This window comes from Anoplophora glabripennis, unplaced genomic scaffold (genome assembly GCF_000390285.2).
Source record: "Anoplophora glabripennis isolate ALB-LARVAE unplaced genomic scaffold, Agla_2.0 scaffold290, whole genome shotgun sequence".
Classification (NCBI taxonomy): Eukaryota; Metazoa; Arthropoda; class Insecta; order Coleoptera; family Cerambycidae; genus Anoplophora; species Anoplophora glabripennis.
The window spans coordinates 217,290-237,941 of NW_019416372.1; the positions used below are offsets into that span (position 1 = coordinate 217,290).

At 34.6% G+C, this 20,652-nt stretch overlaps 1 protein-coding gene across 4 annotated transcripts in view; it reads left to right on the forward strand.

Annotated features, from left to right (window-relative positions):
• The first annotated feature begins 101 nt into the window (after positions 1-101).
• LOC108910824 (glutamine--fructose-6-phosphate aminotransferase [isomerizing] 2) overlaps positions 102-20,652 on the forward strand; it is a 24,836-nt gene continuing 4,285 nt past the window's right edge. The window contains exons 1-14 of one of the 4 annotated variants that reach the window (XM_018715555.1): positions 102-220; positions 13,691-13,798; positions 13,890-13,979; positions 14,426-14,739; positions 15,457-15,598; positions 16,604-16,633; positions 17,809-17,826; positions 18,514-18,668; positions 18,722-18,937; positions 19,094-19,316; positions 19,372-19,616; positions 19,670-19,825; positions 19,885-20,037; positions 20,101-20,326. In XM_018715555.1, the coding sequence (XP_018571071.1) occupies positions 214-220; positions 13,691-13,798; positions 13,890-13,979; positions 14,426-14,739; positions 15,457-15,598; positions 16,604-16,633; positions 17,809-17,826; positions 18,514-18,668; positions 18,722-18,937; positions 19,094-19,316; positions 19,372-19,616; positions 19,670-19,825; positions 19,885-20,037; positions 20,101-20,322 (2,079 nt within the window). In that variant the 5' untranslated portion in view covers positions 102-213 and the 3' untranslated portion in view covers positions 20,323-20,326. The remainder of the gene's footprint in view (positions 221-13,690; positions 13,799-13,889; positions 13,980-14,425; positions 14,740-15,456; positions 15,599-16,603; positions 16,634-17,808; positions 17,827-18,513; positions 18,669-18,721; positions 18,938-19,093; positions 19,317-19,371; positions 19,617-19,669; positions 19,826-19,884; positions 20,038-20,100; positions 20,327-20,652) is intronic. The other 3 variants (XM_018715558.1, XM_018715557.2, XM_018715559.1) reach the window with 3 other exon arrangements.

Below are 20,652 nucleotides of genomic sequence, written 5' to 3' on the forward strand. Positions count from 1 at the left end.
TGAGATAAAGAAGATTTCTATAAAGGCGTAAGTTATACTACATCGGATTACTACCCGCACCACCCTCGTACACTACGTCATATGCAGTTGATAGCAGGTCGGCGACTTGACGTTACGTATAAAAAGGTACACAACCAATTTCGCGTTTTAGTGCTAGAATAAATACCGTTGCGTCAGTTTGTTGTGTTCGTGGTACCTAACTTGTGAGGAAATATGTGTGGTAAGTTGAAATCCCGCTCTAATTATTAATTTGGGGTCGGCGAGAGTCACATAACCTAATATCTTAACGGGAAAAGCCTCCCTGGCAACCCCACGAAAAAACATGACAGTCGCCAAATATCTATGTGGCAAATTCCTGTTTTCTTCCGCAATATATTTCAGTATTTACTTTTTCAAACAACAGCTAATTAACCAAGTATGTTATATTGCAATTTTTTATTGTACAATGTAATTGTAGGTACTGATAACGATATAATTTTCAGAGCTTATGAAACTATGTCAAACGATTATTAAAAATTATAAAACACTTCATTATATAATAAAACTTGTTTTGATTTTGTCATATACCTATCTAATGAATAAGTCTTCAGTAGTATATATCCAAAGTGAAAGTGTCTACCTATACGTAAAGCATTTGTTTGAAAATATCTGCATATTGTAGTCTAAAATGTTAAGTATCTGTGTTGCAACTCCTTATAATGATGTGTTTATCAGTTTCGCTGTTTCAACATACGTACCTACACTTACATTTTCTCAACGTATTTTCTGGTCCTCTTAATGCAAAAACGATTCTAATATTCTATTGCAATTATGGATCTAAAAAAAATTGCACCTTTGCGGCGCTACCCATGGGACGCTCCCCTGTCGGAGTAAGAGGTGGTAACCTTTAGTGCAATTTCCTTATACCGATTTCATCACGGCAAACAGGCTTTCAGTTTGCTGACAAGGTCGCAGTTCTTTCTTCCAGCCGACCCATGAGGAATTGGCCACCAAATTCTCTTGATAATCCGCAGCGATTTTTGAATATCGTTTCCTATTTTTCAATATCATATGCAAGGTCTGCCATTTAGTAAAATATCATTTTAGTAGCTACTGCAGAAATCTGGCAACACCGGAATGAATTATTTGTAAATTTTTCTTAATCAAGTTATTTCCCACAACTTTGCCTTTGGAAATAACAGTCGTCTATCACATCAAATAAAAAGTTGGCCTATGATTTTAAAATTAAGTTTATTTATGTGAACAATTTGCCGAGAAAGTCAAATCCTTGAGTGATAAGGTTTTCGGTCATAGTTAAAGGAAATATTTTTTATGAATATAAAAAAATAAGGCGAGTAATCAATGAAGTAAAAAGTTTTGAGATCTTGATAGGTGTAATCAACGTGTTCCAGATAACATTTTAAGATAATTTGTCTACAATTTTCGGGAAATATGATGTATTTTTTTCAAAGTATAAGATTGTTATAATTAGGATGATAATATTAGTAAATTTGAAATAGATTTAATAATTAAAAAGTAATACGAATGTGGATGTCAGATAAAAGGGGTCAAAAGAATTTCCGGAATTTTTCTGTGATTTTTGACACTGTATTTCGGTGAAAAATGGTCGTATCGGGAATTAAAAAAAAAAGCATTTTGAAGCTCTAAGATTCTAGTTTTTAGATCTTTCGTCGAATTTTTTTAGGAGCTACTTTCATCATGCAATTCTAAGAAATAGCGCGACAAAAACATTTTGCAAATTTTCTTTTTTTTCCGAGTCCACGGGCTTGGAAATTTTTTTTTCAGCTAACAGCTTGCATGGACCAGATAGCTTGTTTATTCAGCTTCAATTTCCTTTAATTTTTTCGAAACCACCATTTTTCATCGAAATATCGGACTTTTAATCCTTTTGCCTTCAATCATCGACGGCAGAGAATTGAAATGCAGTTTCGAAAACTGGAATGAACTTATAAAATGCTGCCGCAACTTTTCGGAAAGAAATTTTTTTTCATCTTTTACAAGAAACGGGTAATTCAGTCAAACATTTGAAAAAAATTAAGGGTCACGTTTTTTGAGCTTAAACACTTCATAATCATGATTAAAATAGGAAAAAAAAATTTTTGAGGTTCTCATATTTTTACCGCAAAAAACTTTAAATTGATGGAAAAAAAAATTGAATTTTTTTTCCAATGAAATAAGGGTAGTTTTGAAAAAACGGTTTTTAAGTGACTGTACAAAAATTAATTAGAAATTTGTCTCAAAAAAGGTATGAATCGGGGTCGAAATCTGGTTTGGGTCATCAACATTAATTTTAATTTAAAAAGCCGAATCGTGCTGGAAACAATTGGATTTTGTTTTCTTCAATGTCCAATGGTTTCCAAAAAAAAACAAAAAAAAACTTAAAAAATTTCGAAAATAAATTTTTTTTTTTCATCAATTTAAACGTTATTTGCGGTAAAAGTGTGAGAACATTTTCAAAGACATTTTTTTATTCATTTTAATCATGATTATGAAGTGTAAGCTAAAAAGACGTGACTAATTTTTTTCAAAAGTTTGACTGTTTCAAACAAACAAACGGTTCGCTAGATCGAGATGAAACTTCACAGTGGAATATTTCGGGAATATTTCTAATTTAGCCAATTCTCTAAAAAAACATAAATTACCCTTTTTTGGTATTTAAAATTCATGTAAAAGACGAAAAAAAATTTTTCCCGAAGAGTTGGCGGCAACATGTTAAAGGAAATTTATTCCAGTTTTCGAAAGTGCCCTTCAATTCTCTGTACGATCTTTTGTCGCCGAGATATCGATGATTGAAGACAAAAGGATCCTTTTCCATTAAAAGTCCGATATTTTTATGAAAAATGGTCGTATAGAAATTTTAAAAAAAGGAAATTGAAGCTGAATAACAAGCCATCTGGTCTATGCAATGGCTCAGCTGAAAAAAATGTTTCCAAGTCCGTGAACTCGGAAAAAATAATTTGCAAATTTTTTTGTCGCGCTATTTCTTAGAATTGCATGAAAACCGTAGCTCCTAAATAATTTCAACCGTAAGATCTAAAAACTAAATTCTTAGAGCTTCAAAATGTTTTTTTTAATTCCCGATACGACCATTTTTCACCTAAATAAGTCAAAATTCATGGAAAAATTTCGGATATTCTTTTGACCCTTTAATTTTTTGCATTAGTTTATTGTCAAAATTTCCAGAACATATCCCTAGCTTACAATGATGTTTATAGAATGTTTTATTTATCTTTACGCTTGTCTAGTTCTCTCCTCATAAAAACTTTCCCAATTTACAAAACTAATAAACAGTTTCAGTTATTAATACCTAATCCTCATATGTTACGTATATTAAATGGAATGTCTCTTTTTTCCCCATAATATTTATCTTTTTTTCTATCTCCATAAATGCCTCTAAGCGACCTATACACCATGTATATACTTTTCTACAGTTCGCATGTCAGCCACTCGTGTACACTTGCTATTTTTTTACGTATATACAAATTCCAGTTTGTGAAAATTAACTCCATTCAAAACTATACAGACAACGCGGTAGTGGCGCAACTGGCAGGCAACCGCGTTTCCCGCGGAAAATACTAAATTATATTAATGGAACTCTATTTAAATTTAAAAAAAACCTTCTACTTAACGTTGTCATTTGCACAAAACTCGACGATCGGTCGAATTCATCCATTTTACAAGTGCTTTGAAAACAAAACGTCCCAACTAATACATTTAACGAAATTTTGACAGCTCAGTTAAATTTTTATTAACAGCGTTAAAAATGTAATTATTACATGAAATAAAACCAGATATTTTTCAAATTAATTAATCAATCAATAAGTTCCCGCTCTTTGCGGTCTTCGTTTCATGTCAAAATTGTATTTTCAATTACCTAAACTTCAGTGTCAATGAAAATTTAACTAAGCTGTCAAAGTATCGTCCGAAGTAATAGTTTTGTTTTCAAAGCGCTCTTTGTTAAAGTGAATAATTCGATTTTTTTTCAGTCGAGCCTAGGTTGCCATGGAAACAGTGTATGTTTATTCAACGTTCCACTGTTCTTTAATGTGTGTATTTCTTTCATCTTTACCAATTTTTTCTAGATAGAAAAGCGAAAAAGACTAGGAATATTGTACGTTCTAAGAATCAGGCAGGCATTTTGTGTACTTTTTATTTCGTGTCCGGCACTTTATTAACATTGTCAAAACACCAGCTCGAACCTACAAAATAATTTAGTAAAAACTATTTTTTCCACGTGACTAAACCCGTTTTATGTAACAGCCACTATCCATTGCTGGTATGAAACTCGAAGGCCAAGTGCAATCGACTTTCTATACAAGAAACGTTTTCATATATGGAACGGTATCAAGTCCTATGTCGCTGGTATTGTTGGGTAGATTTGCGGGCACCTTTTTTGTTGTCTGAAATTGTCCACTCGAAATTAATCCGTAACAACGCGTAACCAAAGCCGGTGGAGTGGTTCCAGTCCAGCTGAAAAAAAAACTCACTTTTACTTTTTGGTATTGAACGCGCGCAGTGTACAGTCGAAAAATTTAACGGATCGTTGTTTTTTCTCTAAACGCTTGTCCAATCGGCACTGCTAAAAAAAATAATAAAAGAATGATAGAATAAATACGTTCGCTTTATAATTATTCATAAATTTGTATATTGTATTGAATTTGGTACAGAACAGTTTACAGACTTTGACAACTTTGACAGTTCACAGTAACAAATATCAACTTAACCTACAAAAACTTCCTTTTCTTTGTCTTTCATGGGTTTCTAAAAACAGTATAGATAGAACAATTTCTTAGCTTCTAAAAACATGATAGAAACAAAACATATTCTAGATTCTAGAAACGCCATGAAACAAATAATTAAACAAATGTATAGACAAAGCACACTAGGCCGAATTTCGTTAGAATTTTTCGCTCTTTTGTAATTATAAATTTGTAAATATTTTTATATCAGTCGATGGTGTGTTGCAGTAAATGATTAACAGTAACGGAATCCTAATTTCTGATCTATTTTCGCTACAAATAGTTCTTCAAAAGAGATACCTTTCAGATTATGTTGCTTGTATCTTATCTGAGATCTGTAATTCTTAATCCCTGGTATTAGCGCAATCTTAGATAAGAATAAGTGCAAAAAATTCACTTCGACTAATATTATTGTGAACGACGATTTCCATGGAAAAACAATTGGTACTTTTCAGTTTGTTATCTCTATACAAAAATAATAAATCTTTTGATTGTGAAACGATTGTCATTGATAAGGACCGGATGTCTAATATTAATTTCGTGATACCTATTTGAATAATTGTAATTCTCCAAAAATAAGTTAATAAAATCAGTAATCAATGTAGGGTGTGGAATTGATATAGAAAAATCTCAGAAAATTAGTACTTTATTAGCTTTTTATCTCAATTCGAATATTGTTTCCAATGAATCGCGAAAGTGTTTTTAATAAATGAAATTCTTGATCTTTTTACGATCATCGAAGGAAAAGGAAATAGTGGTAAGCAAAAAACACTCAGACACGGTCCAATTCCAGATACTACCTAAATTGCGTATTGCTGGACAGCTTAGTACCTCGTGTTATCCGGTGCGCCGTTGTCGCATTGCTCGATATGGATTTTATCGAATTTTAAATTTATTACAACGCTAATTATTTTTTACAATTAAGCATGAAGATATTTAAAAAAGTGATAAACATTGTATTTGGAGATTTGGAGATCATTTTTTTCTCGGAAATGGTTGTGTTTAGGACCCATGTCATATAAGGTTTTTTTTAAAATTAAGGCAGTCAAACTTCTAACCTGTACACACTTCACATCAAATTATTGCACCGAAATATTGAGGACCGCAGCTTCGGATTATTTTCGTTTGTTGCCTTCGTCTAATTACTTTCATTTATGTAAATGCGGGACATTATTTCTGTCACAGAGCTGAACAGGGCGGCCTTGACATTCTGGAGCCGACCCCTCCAGTTGAATTAATGCAAAAAGTCGAATCGCTCCAAGAAATACCATCGGATAGGCTACGCAACTAGTAGAAGTGTTTTCTCTGCTGTCGAGATGCAATAAAATTCATAACTGTTACTGTTACTCCTTCATTTCGCGTAGGTTGTGGTAGGGTAATAACAATTTATCTGTTGAAATCGCGCGTGAAAAGAACAATAATCGCCGCCGTGTTGCTGCAATAAGTAATCTTCGAAAACGATGGCCTGTAACTGTTTTTGTTGATATTTAAAAACACGTTGGTTCCTGGCATCTACATGCGTTATTGTTGTAAATATTTGTTTTTCCGTTGTATTCAGATATAGTTACCGAGACCAAACAAATATTGTTTGTTAGTATTTAGTATTTATGGAGGAGGAATTTGCGCTTTCGGGCAAACGGGACGATACGACAAAGTAAGCAAGCAAGTGCTGATTGCCGAAATACGGAATACAGTCCTAATAGACCAGGAAAATTTGCGAAAAAAAAAGAGAAACTCGAAAAAATTCCTATCCGCGATATTATTGTGAAATGTCTAAAGGAACATAATACAAGACATCTGTCATCTCGTGAGTCAAAAAATTGTATTAGCTAACTTTTCTATTTAAACAAATAAGTGGGGAAAACAGTTTTTTCACTTTGCAGGGAAAACCATCAATTTTAGCGAAAAGTGACGCACATACAACTTGTAGGGAATAAAAAAGTTATTGCAAAAAAACAAGAAAAGTGCCCATTTTTTCATTTGTTTATAACTATCGCATTTATTGTTAAAATTTTATAAAACCTATGACAAGTTGAGGGTTTTGTCATACTTTAAAAGTGTGCCAAAAGTGGGCGCTGTAGGTGCAATAGTTTTCGCACAATTCTATTTGTTTATAGCGGAGGCTCCAAAAGTTATGAACTTTAAGCCTCTGTACAGACGTTAATTTTCAATCAAACATGATTCTGAAAGCGTCATTGTAATCTTAAAGACGCAATTAAGCGACCTATTAAAAAATATCACGGTTTTTTTGACATTAACATTCTCAAATTGTGCATTAAAAAAACGTGCGTTTTTCGCTTATAAACAATTTGAATAAAATTGTTGCTATTTATGCTACCTCACCGAAAATAGATTCAATAGATAGCTGGCAAAAAAATACAAATTTAAAAAAAAAGCACCCTACGACCAACAGGAGCCAAGATAAGTAATTTTTTTAAATCGTAGCCCAATTGTTTATAAACATTAAGACTTGAATTTTTCGAATAATAAAGTTTACGACGTAAACTACGATTTCCCGTGAATTGCATTGAAAAATGTGGAAAATTAACGACTCACGAGCCCTTTAAAGAGAAGGTACTTGCTAAGTAAAATGTCCGGCGTGGTGGTGGGGGAAGCTCGTCCAGGCGAGTCGCGCGCGCGAGGAAAGTTCAAATTGATGCGCGCTGTAAAATTTTGCAATTTCTATGCTTCTATTCATCGTAGAAACTTCTTTTTTTTAACTGGGGTAGCTTACTTATTTGTTTAAATAGAAAAGTTAGCTATTAGAATTTTTTGACGAGATGAGAGATGTCTTCTATTATGTTCCTTTAAACAATTTTACAATAATCTCGCGGATAGGAATTTTTTCGAGTAAAAATTTTATTTGCCTGGTGTATAAGCAGTGCAGAGAGAATACTAATTAGGGAATATGATTGCCGTCTGTCTCCTACGAACATACTGCAGAACTACGTGAAAGAATTATAAATAATATGGGGAATGCTAGAAACTGTCCTTATATAACATAATTAAAACATAAAACTGATATTTTGTCCCTTTTTAATTGCAACAACATATGAACAGACAAAGAGACACATCTAGAGCATCTAGATCTTAATGCCGAACGTTACTAGAGTTGCAAATGAACTACTGTCATCTCTGTAACGGTCCTTTTGTAGTTACAGAGATGCAAATGAACTACTGGAACTTCATTGAATCTACGGTTGATCGTGGTATTAAAAATTCCTTTTTGCACCTACCACATTAATGATAGAGTATAGGTTTATATCAAAATCTCTGTCAGATTTTCCGGAAGCTTTTTAGGATAAAAAATGTAAGAGCAAATTTCGTTTCGAAATAAAAAAAAAAATCTAAATACTCCAAACGTTACTTTTGTGAAACGCGGTATAATTTTTAAATCAAGAGGATACTGGGACGAAAATAAAAACTATTAGAAAAACAATTGAAGAATCGTTGATTAATTGGGATAACAACTATTTAATAATCTGCTTATGGATTTATTTTTTGTCGAGAAAAAATAACACTAGAAAAAATATGCGTATATAGATTCTAAGTACAGCGAACAATAGTACATTGCTGTAAATTAGCATTAAAAAGAATATTAAGAAATAACTGACAAAACAAAAGTTTTATAAATAAAGTGTTAACAAGGAGCTAGTTAAAGTGTAACATTGCGGATTAAGAAAATAATAGGTAGTGTCACCCATGAATTATTAAACAAATGTTTCTACTTTCATGCCGAGCTCCGAATTTTTTTATCACAAAACCGCAGCAGTGGAATGAAATGAACGAATTTTAAATGTGACGGATACAAAAATCAAGTACAGGGTTAGTCACTATAATCTGACAACTTATTGTGTAAAGTTTTAGCATTTTTTATGAATTTTTATTATACAGTATTAGAAAAACCAACTGAATAATAGAAATAAAGAAACATTTTTTTTTAATGGAACACCCTATGTATTAGTGCATACTTAGTTTCGTTAAAATTTTCTCTCTTCAAATATATATAATATGTTACTGTTTGATTCAGGACTTTTTGACGTATTTCGGTTTAAAACTATTTTTGAAAAAAACAGGAGGGTTTATATCTGACGGATCGCAGTGGCTATGGACGAGGCACAAACAAATGACTTTGACAGAAGTTTATTTATATCACTAATTTATTTCCTATAACAAACTATTTTAACAAAGATATAATGTTTAGTGAGAACGAGAACTGTATTACAAAAATTCATTAAAAAACCTAAAACTTTTTTGTGTTTTCCTTTTTTTTGCTATAACGTTTTTGTTTGACAGAAATTTACTGTTCAAAAATACGTATCAGTTGGCAGGGATGGGATTTTTTTTTTTAAATATTTCTCAATTTGTTTGAATTAACTTAATACTTGTAAAAAAATACTGGCGCTAATATTAGAATATATGTTAACAAAAACTATACATTTTTGTATTATTATGATGTGCTTAGGTTGCATCAAGACTGAAATGAAAACAAATCATGCGTTAAAGAAAATAATGATCCTTTACTTCTTATATTAAACAAAAAATGTAATTTATTTCCGTCATAGAAGCTGGGAAACAATTTAAAATCAATAATATTTGTTTCCAAATCTAACGGTTCCCTGAGTTGAACATCCTCAAAAGTATAAACAACAAATAACTTGACGAAAATGTGACCTTTTTAGTAGTGACGTCACATACGCCAAATAATAAGGAACCCCATAGTACACATTGGGGGAAGAATTTCTCAACATTTTTACAGTTAGATCGATTTTCTATTTTGGACAAATGCCAAAAAAATGGCTTCTTTGTCATGACCTTAAATATCGCGATATTCTGGCAATATTTAAGAAGTTTCAAACCTCAAGTGACAAACAAATAGAATTATAGAATTTATATATTTAAATTAATAAAATATTGACTTATAGTAATTAATAAATTAAAATTATATCGATGTTACTGAGCATGCGCATTAAGGATAATTTCGTGGAGAAATAGCCTCGCAACAGGATATAATTCAAGAAAAGTTTAGTTGTGGTTAAGAGTACGCCTATAATAAACCACTCGAAGAAAAAAAAACACTCGATAAACAGACTGACAGCAATGCACCAAGAAAAACAATAAAAAATACTTGGTAGAACTAGAAAATGCCAAAATTAAACAAAACAAGAGAAAATACGCTAATGATGACAGCGAAAACATAACAAGATCACACCCGCGTATGAGGCTATTCTTTACCGAGAATGCGCATTAGGAATAACACGGCTAATATTAAATTTTTACTTCGTTTAAAAGGAATATTCTTTTATATCGTTTTTTGTAAGTTTTAAGCACATTAGTGTATCTATTTTACTAAACACATGTAGGTTGTTCTTAAATTCTTCCAAATCCTTGTAAAAATAAATTAATTTGAAGTTGTTCATTTTTATAGTATCTATGTAAATAGTACATAAGGGTCAGATACGGTCTGTACTATTTCAAATACGACAATTTGTTGACGTGACACGAAAAGAGTATTTCGTTTCTTATATTTTCATTATAAAACCTCTCAATTTAGACTTGATTACTTGCTGCAATCGAGTGTTATTCCTTTATTTACATAACAATATACCAACCTGATAAAGGAAATACCTATCGTGCCAATTTTACTTGACATACCTTTATGAATAAAGTGTTGATAATGAAAAAAGGCAAACAAAGCAATACGCAACAAAGATATTCACTTTATTCGTTCCTCTCCTAGGCCGATCCGGACAAATCTCATCCCACCTTGGTATAATGAACCTAGAAACTCAGTATTCTATTTCACTGCGGATTATAACGACATACAAACGCAAAAAACTGCGCTGAAAGCCTTGATTGGGATGGGAGCGTTTGCCTTGTGGCTGGAGCTGTCTCAGAAGCAAACTTATTCTTGTCGGTCTGTGCATACAGGGTCGGAAAGTCCCCATGGTTCATCGGCCGTTACAGAGAGCGATGAAGTAAGTCATAGAAATCCGTGCGATAGAGAAAGATGGCTATAACGAAGACGTCTAATAGTCACCACCCATTTCGCCCTTCCACAAATAAGAAGTGGATCTTATTTGTGGAAGGACGCAGTAACATTCTGGAAATGCAACAAACGACGTTTTATCTCTATCGGAATAAAACTTGGACTCAGATTTAGGCACTCGAGGTATGGTTATCGTATCGGTACAAAAATACACATTACGTATGTAATTTTAGCAGAAACACAAATCAGATAAATCTATTTCCATCGAGATTAGTACCAAATCAGTGCCATTGTTTGTTTGACAAGTACAAGAGTAATTTGTCAGATAAAATTATCTCGTAATTAATACGTCACGTTAGAAATTTCGATATTTGACGAGTATTTAACGAAATTGGAACTCTATTTTTTTTATTTAGTAGAAGTAGGCAAATAAAATTGCTGTACAAAAAAACTAGATGGGATTCCCTTCAAAATGGTGCGTTTTCAAAAGTGTTTGGATTAAAATCGGTCAAACACTAAGTATTTTTTAGATTTTCGTTTTTAACATAAATTAGTCAAAAAAGTAAAAAAAAAATAAAAAAATCTTATTTTCTGCATGTTTTCAAATTGTTTATTAACGATTTTTTGCATAAAATTTTCCGTTTAAATTTTTTTAATAAGCCATGTCGATGGGAAATTCAATTCTCTAAATAATTTTTCCTACGAACTATAGCGTAATTTTGCTTCGTTTTTGAGCTACAATTAAAAAATCTGAAAGGGGTGCATTTTCACCCCTATCTCCAATTTCAACCCTCTAATTTAATAGCACTCCGCGGTTTTTTCTTCTAAAATGAAAAAACGATTCATGTAAATATCTTGAACGCCATAGTTCCTTTTAAAATCCTTTCCAATAAAAAGAAACATGATTCTTTTTATTGGAAAAAGTAAAGAAATCCTTGTATTTCAACATTTTTATAGTTTGCATACTATCGAAAAGCTGACGACAGTCACAGTAGTCGTCCTAGCATTTTTTTGTCTATGGGGGTCGGAATAACTTCAATATTTTTACATAAAATAATCGTAATAATAAAAATGCAATGTAGATTAGATTGGATTAACATTTGTGACATTCTTTCGTTTTCTACGGAAAAACCCGGATTTATCTGAGAACTTTGATTTCGAGATACCGTCGAGGATTCTCGGAAAATATGCGTTGGTGTTTGGAAACCCTTAATATTTTTTTTAAGTACATTATGCGCATTTACGAAAATTCGCGGAATCGTAGCATAATTATATCAATGATTTTTAACAATTGCTCTTATAATTCACCACTTCATCGCGAATCATCCATCAAAATTACTCTGACAGACTGTATCTGATAATTGGTCTTGTACTATCTATTAAAAAAACAAAAAGACAAACATGGTGGAGTGCATTGTACACAATCCGTCGTGAAATCTGTTTGCTTTATTAATATTTCTTGTGAAACCGAAACGAAAATGCCAGGTCAGTAATTAGCTTTAATTAGAAAAAAAAATAGTCACTCTTTAATGTTTAAATAATGATTTACATGGTTACATGCCGTTAGAAAATTATTTTACTATTTATTTTAATTTTAATGTTCGAAAAATATTAGACTTTCAAAATAAAACGGGGAATCTGTAGCATAAAAAAGAAAGTTAATTTTTATTTGAAAGTTAATATATTCAGTAAAGTTTATTTTAAACAAAATCCGCAACCTCTTGAAGGTATTTATAGTTTTATTTGAACCATTCGTATAATCAAATGTCTCATTTTACGTGTTGCCTTGTGGAAATAGATTCTTGAACCTAATTTACGTGACATCATATCCAAGGCATGCGCCGATTAATTTCGTAAAAATGCAAACAGAATTCCAAATGCTTCGCATTTTTTTAAGAAATATTTCTTGGCCAACTAATAGCTGTTCTACATTGACAATTTCTTGATCAAACAACTTCATGATTTAATTGATCAATAATTTGTCAATGTAAAACAGCTATTACATATAAAAAATCGCTTATTTTAATTACGACATCATTATAGTAGGTTTTTTTTAATATAACGAGCGTTCAAATAAAAACGTGGTCGAACTTGGCTCTGACACATTGGACGTAGGGAGTAGCTTATAGCGACCAACTTAACCTCATTTCTCAACGAGCTGTATAGCAGCTGTCAGTTTCAATAATAACGATTTTAAAGAATAATCGTGATAACAATAACAAACAATTAAAGGAGCTGCGGAAAGTGTCCCCCTCCTTGTTATAACAATAAATTAAAATTTGTGATAAAACACGTACAGAAGTTCTTGGCGCATTTTCCATTATTTGTTGGACATTTTCTTTTAATTCTTCAGTCCGCTTTTTAGGTCGGGCGCTTCCTTCTTTTCTTGTTACACTGCCCATTTCACGAAAAACATTAACACAACGCTGAACTGCACTTTGAAAAATTTTGTACTCAACAACGCCGGGAAATTGATTTTGAAATTCTATGAAACATTCCTCAATAGAATACTTCCATATTCCATCAATCTTGCGTTCATTTCTAAAGTAGGACTCTATGATAAACACTTTTTGTTCTTGAGAAAACACCATTTTAAACGCTTTTTAAAACGAAAATATTCAAATTGATAGCGGCGATATAGCGCTTTGACAGATGACGTTTAAGTTCATTTGCTATACGCTACGCCCTACGTCCAAATTTTCAGAACCAACTTGACCACGTTTTTATTTGAACGCTTGTTATTAAAACAATTGAAGGACGATTCAAAGCAAGCGTTATAATTTAGGTATTACGTAATGCGGGGGATATTAAAAATGTTTTAATGAAGGGGTGGAATTTGAAACATTGTAAACCTCATTTCAATCATTTACAAACGTTTTGAAAATATTGCCTGCTGTTACGTTCATCTTGTATTTCCATATTTGTATCTATCATTCGCTCGTTGACCTCTGTCCTGTTGCAGGAATTTTCGCCTACCTGAACTACCTCACCCCCAAGAAGAGGGCCGAGATCTTGGAACTCCTGGTCAACGGACTCAAGCGGTTGGAGTATCGCGGCTATGATTCCGCAGGTAAACAACAAAATAAAAAAACACCGAATAAAAATAAAAAACGAGATAACCCCTCGAAGCAGCTCGCAGGAAATAACTTTGTTCTGCGTAGGTGTCGCCGTGGATACCGCCGACGACAAGGACATCGCCATCATCAAGAAGGCCGGCAAAGTCGCCCTGCTCGAAGAGGAGATTAAGAACAGTGAGTGGCGCCACCTATCGCTTATTATTCGCTTTTACCTGAGATTTTATCACTATTAAAAAAATGTATAAACGATTAATGTTACAAGCATTGAATATACGAGTACGGTCTGGGATAAACCAACACAGCTACAGAAAAAATACAAAAAATAATTATTGGCGCTGTTTCGATTGTTCCTACCTCACAAGTGTGACGAATTATGCAAAAAGATCTGTATTATTTGTCAAATATCGGTTTTGAGTAGAAAATCGGTTTCTAATTTGAAAAAAACTGTATCGTTGAGGTTTTTCAAAGAAATTGTACTGTTTTCGGTTTAATTGCACTTTGCGCATCCCTTCGTCCTGTACCGACTCTAATAATAAATAACGGAAACATCCTCAGGACGCACCAAGTGCGAATAAAACGAAAACGCTGTTATTTTTTCTACAAACGTTGCGTTATCGCAGGAAGCAGTGAGCTGAACATGGACGGCTCCACCGACATCCACTGCGGCATCGCCCACACCCGTTGGGCAACCCACGGGGTGCCCAACGAAGTCAATTGCCACCCCCTCCGTTCGGACCCCCACAACGGCTTCGTCCTGGTCCACAACGGCATCATCACCAACTACAAGGAGGTCAAGGTGTTCCTGGAGAAGAAGGGGTATAAGTTCGAGAGCGAGACCGACACCGAGGTCATCGTCAAGCTGATCCACCACTTCTACCAGAAGCACCCGAGCTATTCCTTCAGGGAGCTCGTCGAGTCTGTCGTACAGCAACTGGTGAGTTGGAGTAAATATATTTCACTGTCTCAAATTACAGGATGCTCAAACGTTCGTAAAAAATACTTTTTCAATGTCGAAATTCCAAACGTAACGGTAATAGTTGTTATCAGAAATAAATATACATTATTCATAATTTTGACGTTAAGTGCTTTGTTTAAATACGATCGAACTGACGTAAATATAAAATATCGCAAGTGTTTGGAAAGTATTCAGAAAGGAAGGAAAATTTTACTAGGCCAGGCCTCCTAGATCTTTCAGCACCTTTGATTTTTCTTATTGATGCCATATTGAATTTCAAGTTCAACGATGTATAATACTTGGGCAAAGAGGTTTTATTAAGGACTAAAAAACGACAATTTTATGATTTATTTAATTTAATCACCATGCCATAAAAAAACAAATGAAAATTTTGACGTTTCTGTTTAAAAGTAAACAAACTATCATTTGTAACGACACCAGGAAATGTCAAAATTTTCGTTTGTTTCTATCATGGCAACTACGATTAAATTGAATAAATAACCAAAATTGGCGCTTTTGGCCCTTAATAAAACCTCTTTACCCAAATATTGTACATCGTTGGACTGGAAATTTAACGCTTCACCTAACGGTGCAAAAATCCAATATGGCTTACACAAGAAAATCAAAAGTCGGTTATGAAAACGTAAAGATCTGGGAAATGATGTTTTATCTTTGCGTTTCAATTTTATTTTGTAGGAAGGCGCCTTTGCCCTTTGTTTTAAATCCAAGTTCTTCCCCGGCGAATGCGTCGCCACGAGACGGGGCTCTCCCCTTTTGGTGGGTATAAAAACGGCCACGAGATTGGCCACCGATCACATTCCCATCCTGTACAGCAAGGGTAAGTCCGTTTACCGTTTATCGCTCCCGTACTAATCATTTTCATTCTCACTAAGGTTAAGGGGGACCTCTTTCTCAAACGTCTAAGGTGGTAGGTCCGCATGATATATTTATTTCCGAGTTTGTGCATGATCCGTTAGAACTTGGTATTTACGTACCAGTAGATAGTTTGATCGGCGCTTTTCCACCATTGTAGATTCCTTCTTTTAACCGACTTACTTTCATTTCTATATCTGTGACTAATAATTAACCTTTTACTAACCGACCGTAATGTTGGGTTACCGAGAAGAAATTTCATTAATCGGTTGTCGTATAGAGTACGACTATTTGTTTGAAGATCAGTTTCGATCCCAACATTCAACATCATTCACGATTCATTCGTTACATTCAGAAAAACGCTTTTATTTTAACCGAGATCTAGCTTGAGGCAAATATACCGTTTGCTAAGTAAAAGCTGTACTTGCGTTGAATTTGGAAACTAAAATATAACGAACAGTAGACGGCACAGTGGATTTTGTGCATCGGATTATTAGATGGCATTTTTCTGGGAGTTGTGAAAAGTAAGAAGTCAAAAGACGCTTGGTTCTTTACTTTTTGAAAAACACGAAAGCTGACAAGTACGGTTTTTTCTTATTAAACGAGTCGTTCGATTAGGAAAGTGTCAAATAACGTAAATACAGTTCTGTTAACTGGACGTAATAAAACGAGTAACTAAAAATATTTACTTTTTTTACATGCGTTTTTTTTTCGCCAAATTTAATGTAACCGTTAGCACTAATGGAAATTTTGTCGATTTTTAATCAAATTAATTATGAATAAATGTAGAAAATTTAGTAACACTTGTCTTATTTGACTATTTTCCGCTAAGGTTTTGACGAAATTCTTATCACCGTTCTGAATGTAACTAACAAAATATTGCTGTGTGATGTTTTTTTTTAACAATTTTTCTAACATTTTTGTTGTTTTTCCCACTTTTGTCCCTTCTAATGGATTTGGCATTCTGTAGAAGACCACCCCACTTCACCAATCAACAAAGGTATATAAAAACAATCCTTAACGACTATTTAACACTGGCCTGGTTTCTGTTTTTCTCGTTTCTCGGTCCGCTCTAACACTCGCGAGGCCAGCTCTGAATTTCATTTGACAGCGATTGAAACCGCTGATGTCTTTTCAGTGTCGTAATTTTTTTTTTGATAGAATCAGAGTTGGTCTTGCTTCAGGTTTTGGAGAGTACATGTACATATTTCCAGGAATTTACGGGGTAAATAATTTCTCTGTCTGTCACTATGTACTTTAACAAATCCTGTCTGGTGTTGTCTATACTATTTCAAATTTATGGGTCGATTCTGCGTTACGCGTAATTTACAAAAACTCTACGAGATCGTAATTCTTGACGATTGAACCTGATGTCGGAGCGACTTGTGAGGTTAGGAAAAGACATTTTGAAGTTTTAACTCGAACAAACTAAAAGCGTTTTCCATTCCTTTGCACTTGTACACTGAAATTGCACTGAGAATATGTCCGTCCTTTATTATCATATAGAATAATAAAGGATGGAAATACTCTCGGTGCGTATTGAGTGCAAAAGTGCAGATGAATGGAAAACGCTAATTTTAAGGTTGTCAACCGCTATTTCAGTGAAGTGACGTTCAGTAGTTCATTTGCACCTCAGTTTCCAAACTTGCATAATTTAAATTTACAATTACAGGTTAATCGTAACTTATAGGAATATAAATTTACAGAGAAACGTGAGATCGACCCCTTATTATTTGTTTATAAACAGTACCTGGTATAGATAATATTTATTTTTCGAGCTTATTTTTGTTCAAAAATTATTTTTAGTTTAAGTAAAATAGTATTTTCTTATAAATATTTCATTACGACATGGAAATTCTGAAAATACATATTTCACAAGATTTTTGTATATTTTCGTTTTTTTTTTTTAATAAAACTATTGATAACTTTTAAACATAAACGTATGTTCAAGGATTTGGATCATATCTTATCTGACGTTTTTACTCCTAATATTATTTTACTCTTACTAAACTAATCCGTATTTCCCGTCGACGGAAAATACCGGTATTGCGAAAAAAACAGTAATAAATAACGATTAAGCCGGGTATTTTTCGTCGGCATATTTAGTGTTATGTTTGTTTGTGTTTTATTTAATGTTTGTTTTGTTCCTTGTTCTATTTCTGGGCGCTGCTGCAGATGCAGATTCCAACTCAGGTAGTACCCTTTGTCTACTCGTTTTTCTTTATTTTTAACATTGGCTTCCGCTTCTTTCACACTCACACAGGGTTTGGTCTGTCTGTCTGTAATCGTTGAGGATACACACAGATTATCTCTGTTTCTCGGTAAGTTTTTTACATTATAACGTTTTAAGATATACTGACACGGAAAGGTGACGGTGCTATGCGTTTATTTTAAGGATTACACTAATATTTTAAAATTTTTGTATATACAGTGTGACGTAAATTCGATGTACCTAACGCTTGGAGATTTTATAACGATATAACTTCTCAAAAATGCGAGATGTTTTTCAGACGTGTAAAAATATGTATATGAAAGCAGTCTGTGTAAAGAAAATGAAGAATTTATCTTGGAATGTTCGCTTTAAAGGTACCGTTTGAAAAAAATCAAAGCGAAGGTGTCTGAGAAATATCTCGATTATACCTTTTGGAATACATTGGGCTTGTAACACAATTTGAAGTTATCCGATATTTGAAACGTGTAATTATACAAACAGCAGTAAATTTAATAAAATTTAATTGCTTTGATTAGAGTTTTGTTCGAGACATTTTCATTTGCAAAAATTAAACGTGGCATTGAACAAAACACTGTTGCGAAAATGTGACGAACAAACCGATTATTCGGATTATACTTTTATTATCACATTTTCAACGTATTTTATAGAACACCGGCCGTACGGAAGGGCGGACTATCCCACCTTGCCCAGAACTGGTTCTACTTCCGAATTCGAACCCCTCGAAGACAAACAAGTAGAATACTTCTTTGCGTCCGACGCCTCCGCTATTATCGAACACACCAATCGCGTCATCTATTTCGAGGTTATTCTTTTCCCTAATGTTCTATGTTCCGAAATTTATCCTTAAATGTTTAGGATGACGACGTTGCCGCCGTCAAAAACGGTTCCCTCAGCATCCACAGGATCAGACGTGGCGGCGACGACCCGCACAAACGCGAAATCACCACGTTGAAGATGGAACTGCAGCAGATCATGAAGGGCAATTACGACTTCTTCATGCAGAAGGAAATCTTTGAGCAACCGGACTCCGTTATCAACACTATGAGGGGCCGCGTCAATTTCGAAACGGGGGTACGGCTTTACACTTTAAAATTATTTAGAAGCTATCTTTGTCTGTAGATTATTTATTCACAAGTTTTATGTAACGATGTAGGAGTAGTTCAAACGACCAGTAGGTGCACGTATCAGAACTTGTTCAGTTGTGCATAAAATGAAAATATTTTTTAGAACGTCGTTTTGGGAGGGATCAAAGACTATATTCCGGAAATCAAAAGGTGCAGGAGACTTATGCTTATCGGCTGCGGGACCAGTTACCACAGCGCGATCGCTACCAGGCAACTCTTGGAGGAGCTCACCGAATTGCCCGTCATGGTGGAACTGGCGAGCGACTTCTTGGATCGCACAACCCCCGTGTTCAGAGACGATGTTTGCTTCTTCATTTCGCAGTCGGGTACGTTTTTACAGTTCTTAAGCGTTCCAGTCCGTTCTCAATTTATAATTTCTAGGTGAAACGGCTGACACTCTAATGGCTCTACGTTACTGCAAAGAAAGGGGCGCCTTGATCGTTGGTATCACGAACACCGTCGGTAGTTCAATTTGTCGGGAATCGCACTGCGGGGTGCACATCAACGCCGGTCCCGAGATTGGCGTCGCTTCCACCAAAGCTTACACCAGTCAGTTCATCTCGCTGGTAATGTTCGCCCTCGTGATGAGTGAAGACAGGCTTTCCTTGCGCAAGCGGCGAGAGGACGTAAGTTCCATGTAATAACACTTTTATTTCGTCAATGAATATTTTATTTTTAGATCATCAACGGCCTGAGGAACTTGCAGGACCAGATCCGTCAAGTCCTGAAGCTCGACGATAAAGTTAAGGTGTTAGCCGGGGACCTTTACAAGAAGAAGTCTCTGCTTATCATGGGTCGCGGTTTTAACTTCGCCACGTGCCTGGAAGGTGCCTTGGTAAGTCGTTCGATCCCGATCGCTTCCCGGTGCGGATGTGTGTAATTTTTTCTTTGCAGAAAGTAAAAGAGTTGACGTACATGCACAGCGAAGGCATCATGGCCGGCGAACTGAAACACGGCCCCCTCGCCCTCATCGACGAAGCCATGCCCGTGATGATGATCATTATGAGGGACCCCGTTTACGTCAAGTGCATGAACGCGTTGCAACAGGTTAGCGGATGGAACGAGCTTTTTGCGTCGTAATCGATTATTAACGCTGGGAATTTCGTTTAGGTGACCGCCCGTGACGGTAAACCCATCATCATTTGCGAGGAGGGCGACAAGGAGACCCTGGCCTACGGCTACAAGACCTTGGAGATTCCCAAGACGGTCGACTGCCTGCAGGGGATCCTGACCGTCATCCCCATGCAACTGCTCTCTTTCCACATCGCCGTCCTGAAGGGCTGTAACGTGGACTGCCCCCGGAATCTTGCCAAGAGTGTGACGGTGGAATAAAAAGGTACGAATAATGGTTTTTTCGAAAACTGTCGGCGTTTTCGTTAAATTTTTGGTTGACTAAGTGAGTGTTTTTTGTCACGTCGCCACAAAATATTTTTATGTTCTGGAACGCCAAAGTCTTTTTGGTTGTAGGTCATCGAAATAATTGTGATTTTTTCGAAATATGTCTAATACGAAACTTGATTCAAAACCTGAAACAGCTAGTGCGTGCATATTTAGATGCAGTTTTTCTAAATCGCTGGATTGGCCATGTAAGCTTTTTTGCTTGGCCACCCAGAAGTCCAGATTTCAATCCTCTTGATTTTTCTATTTGGTCTCGAATGAAAG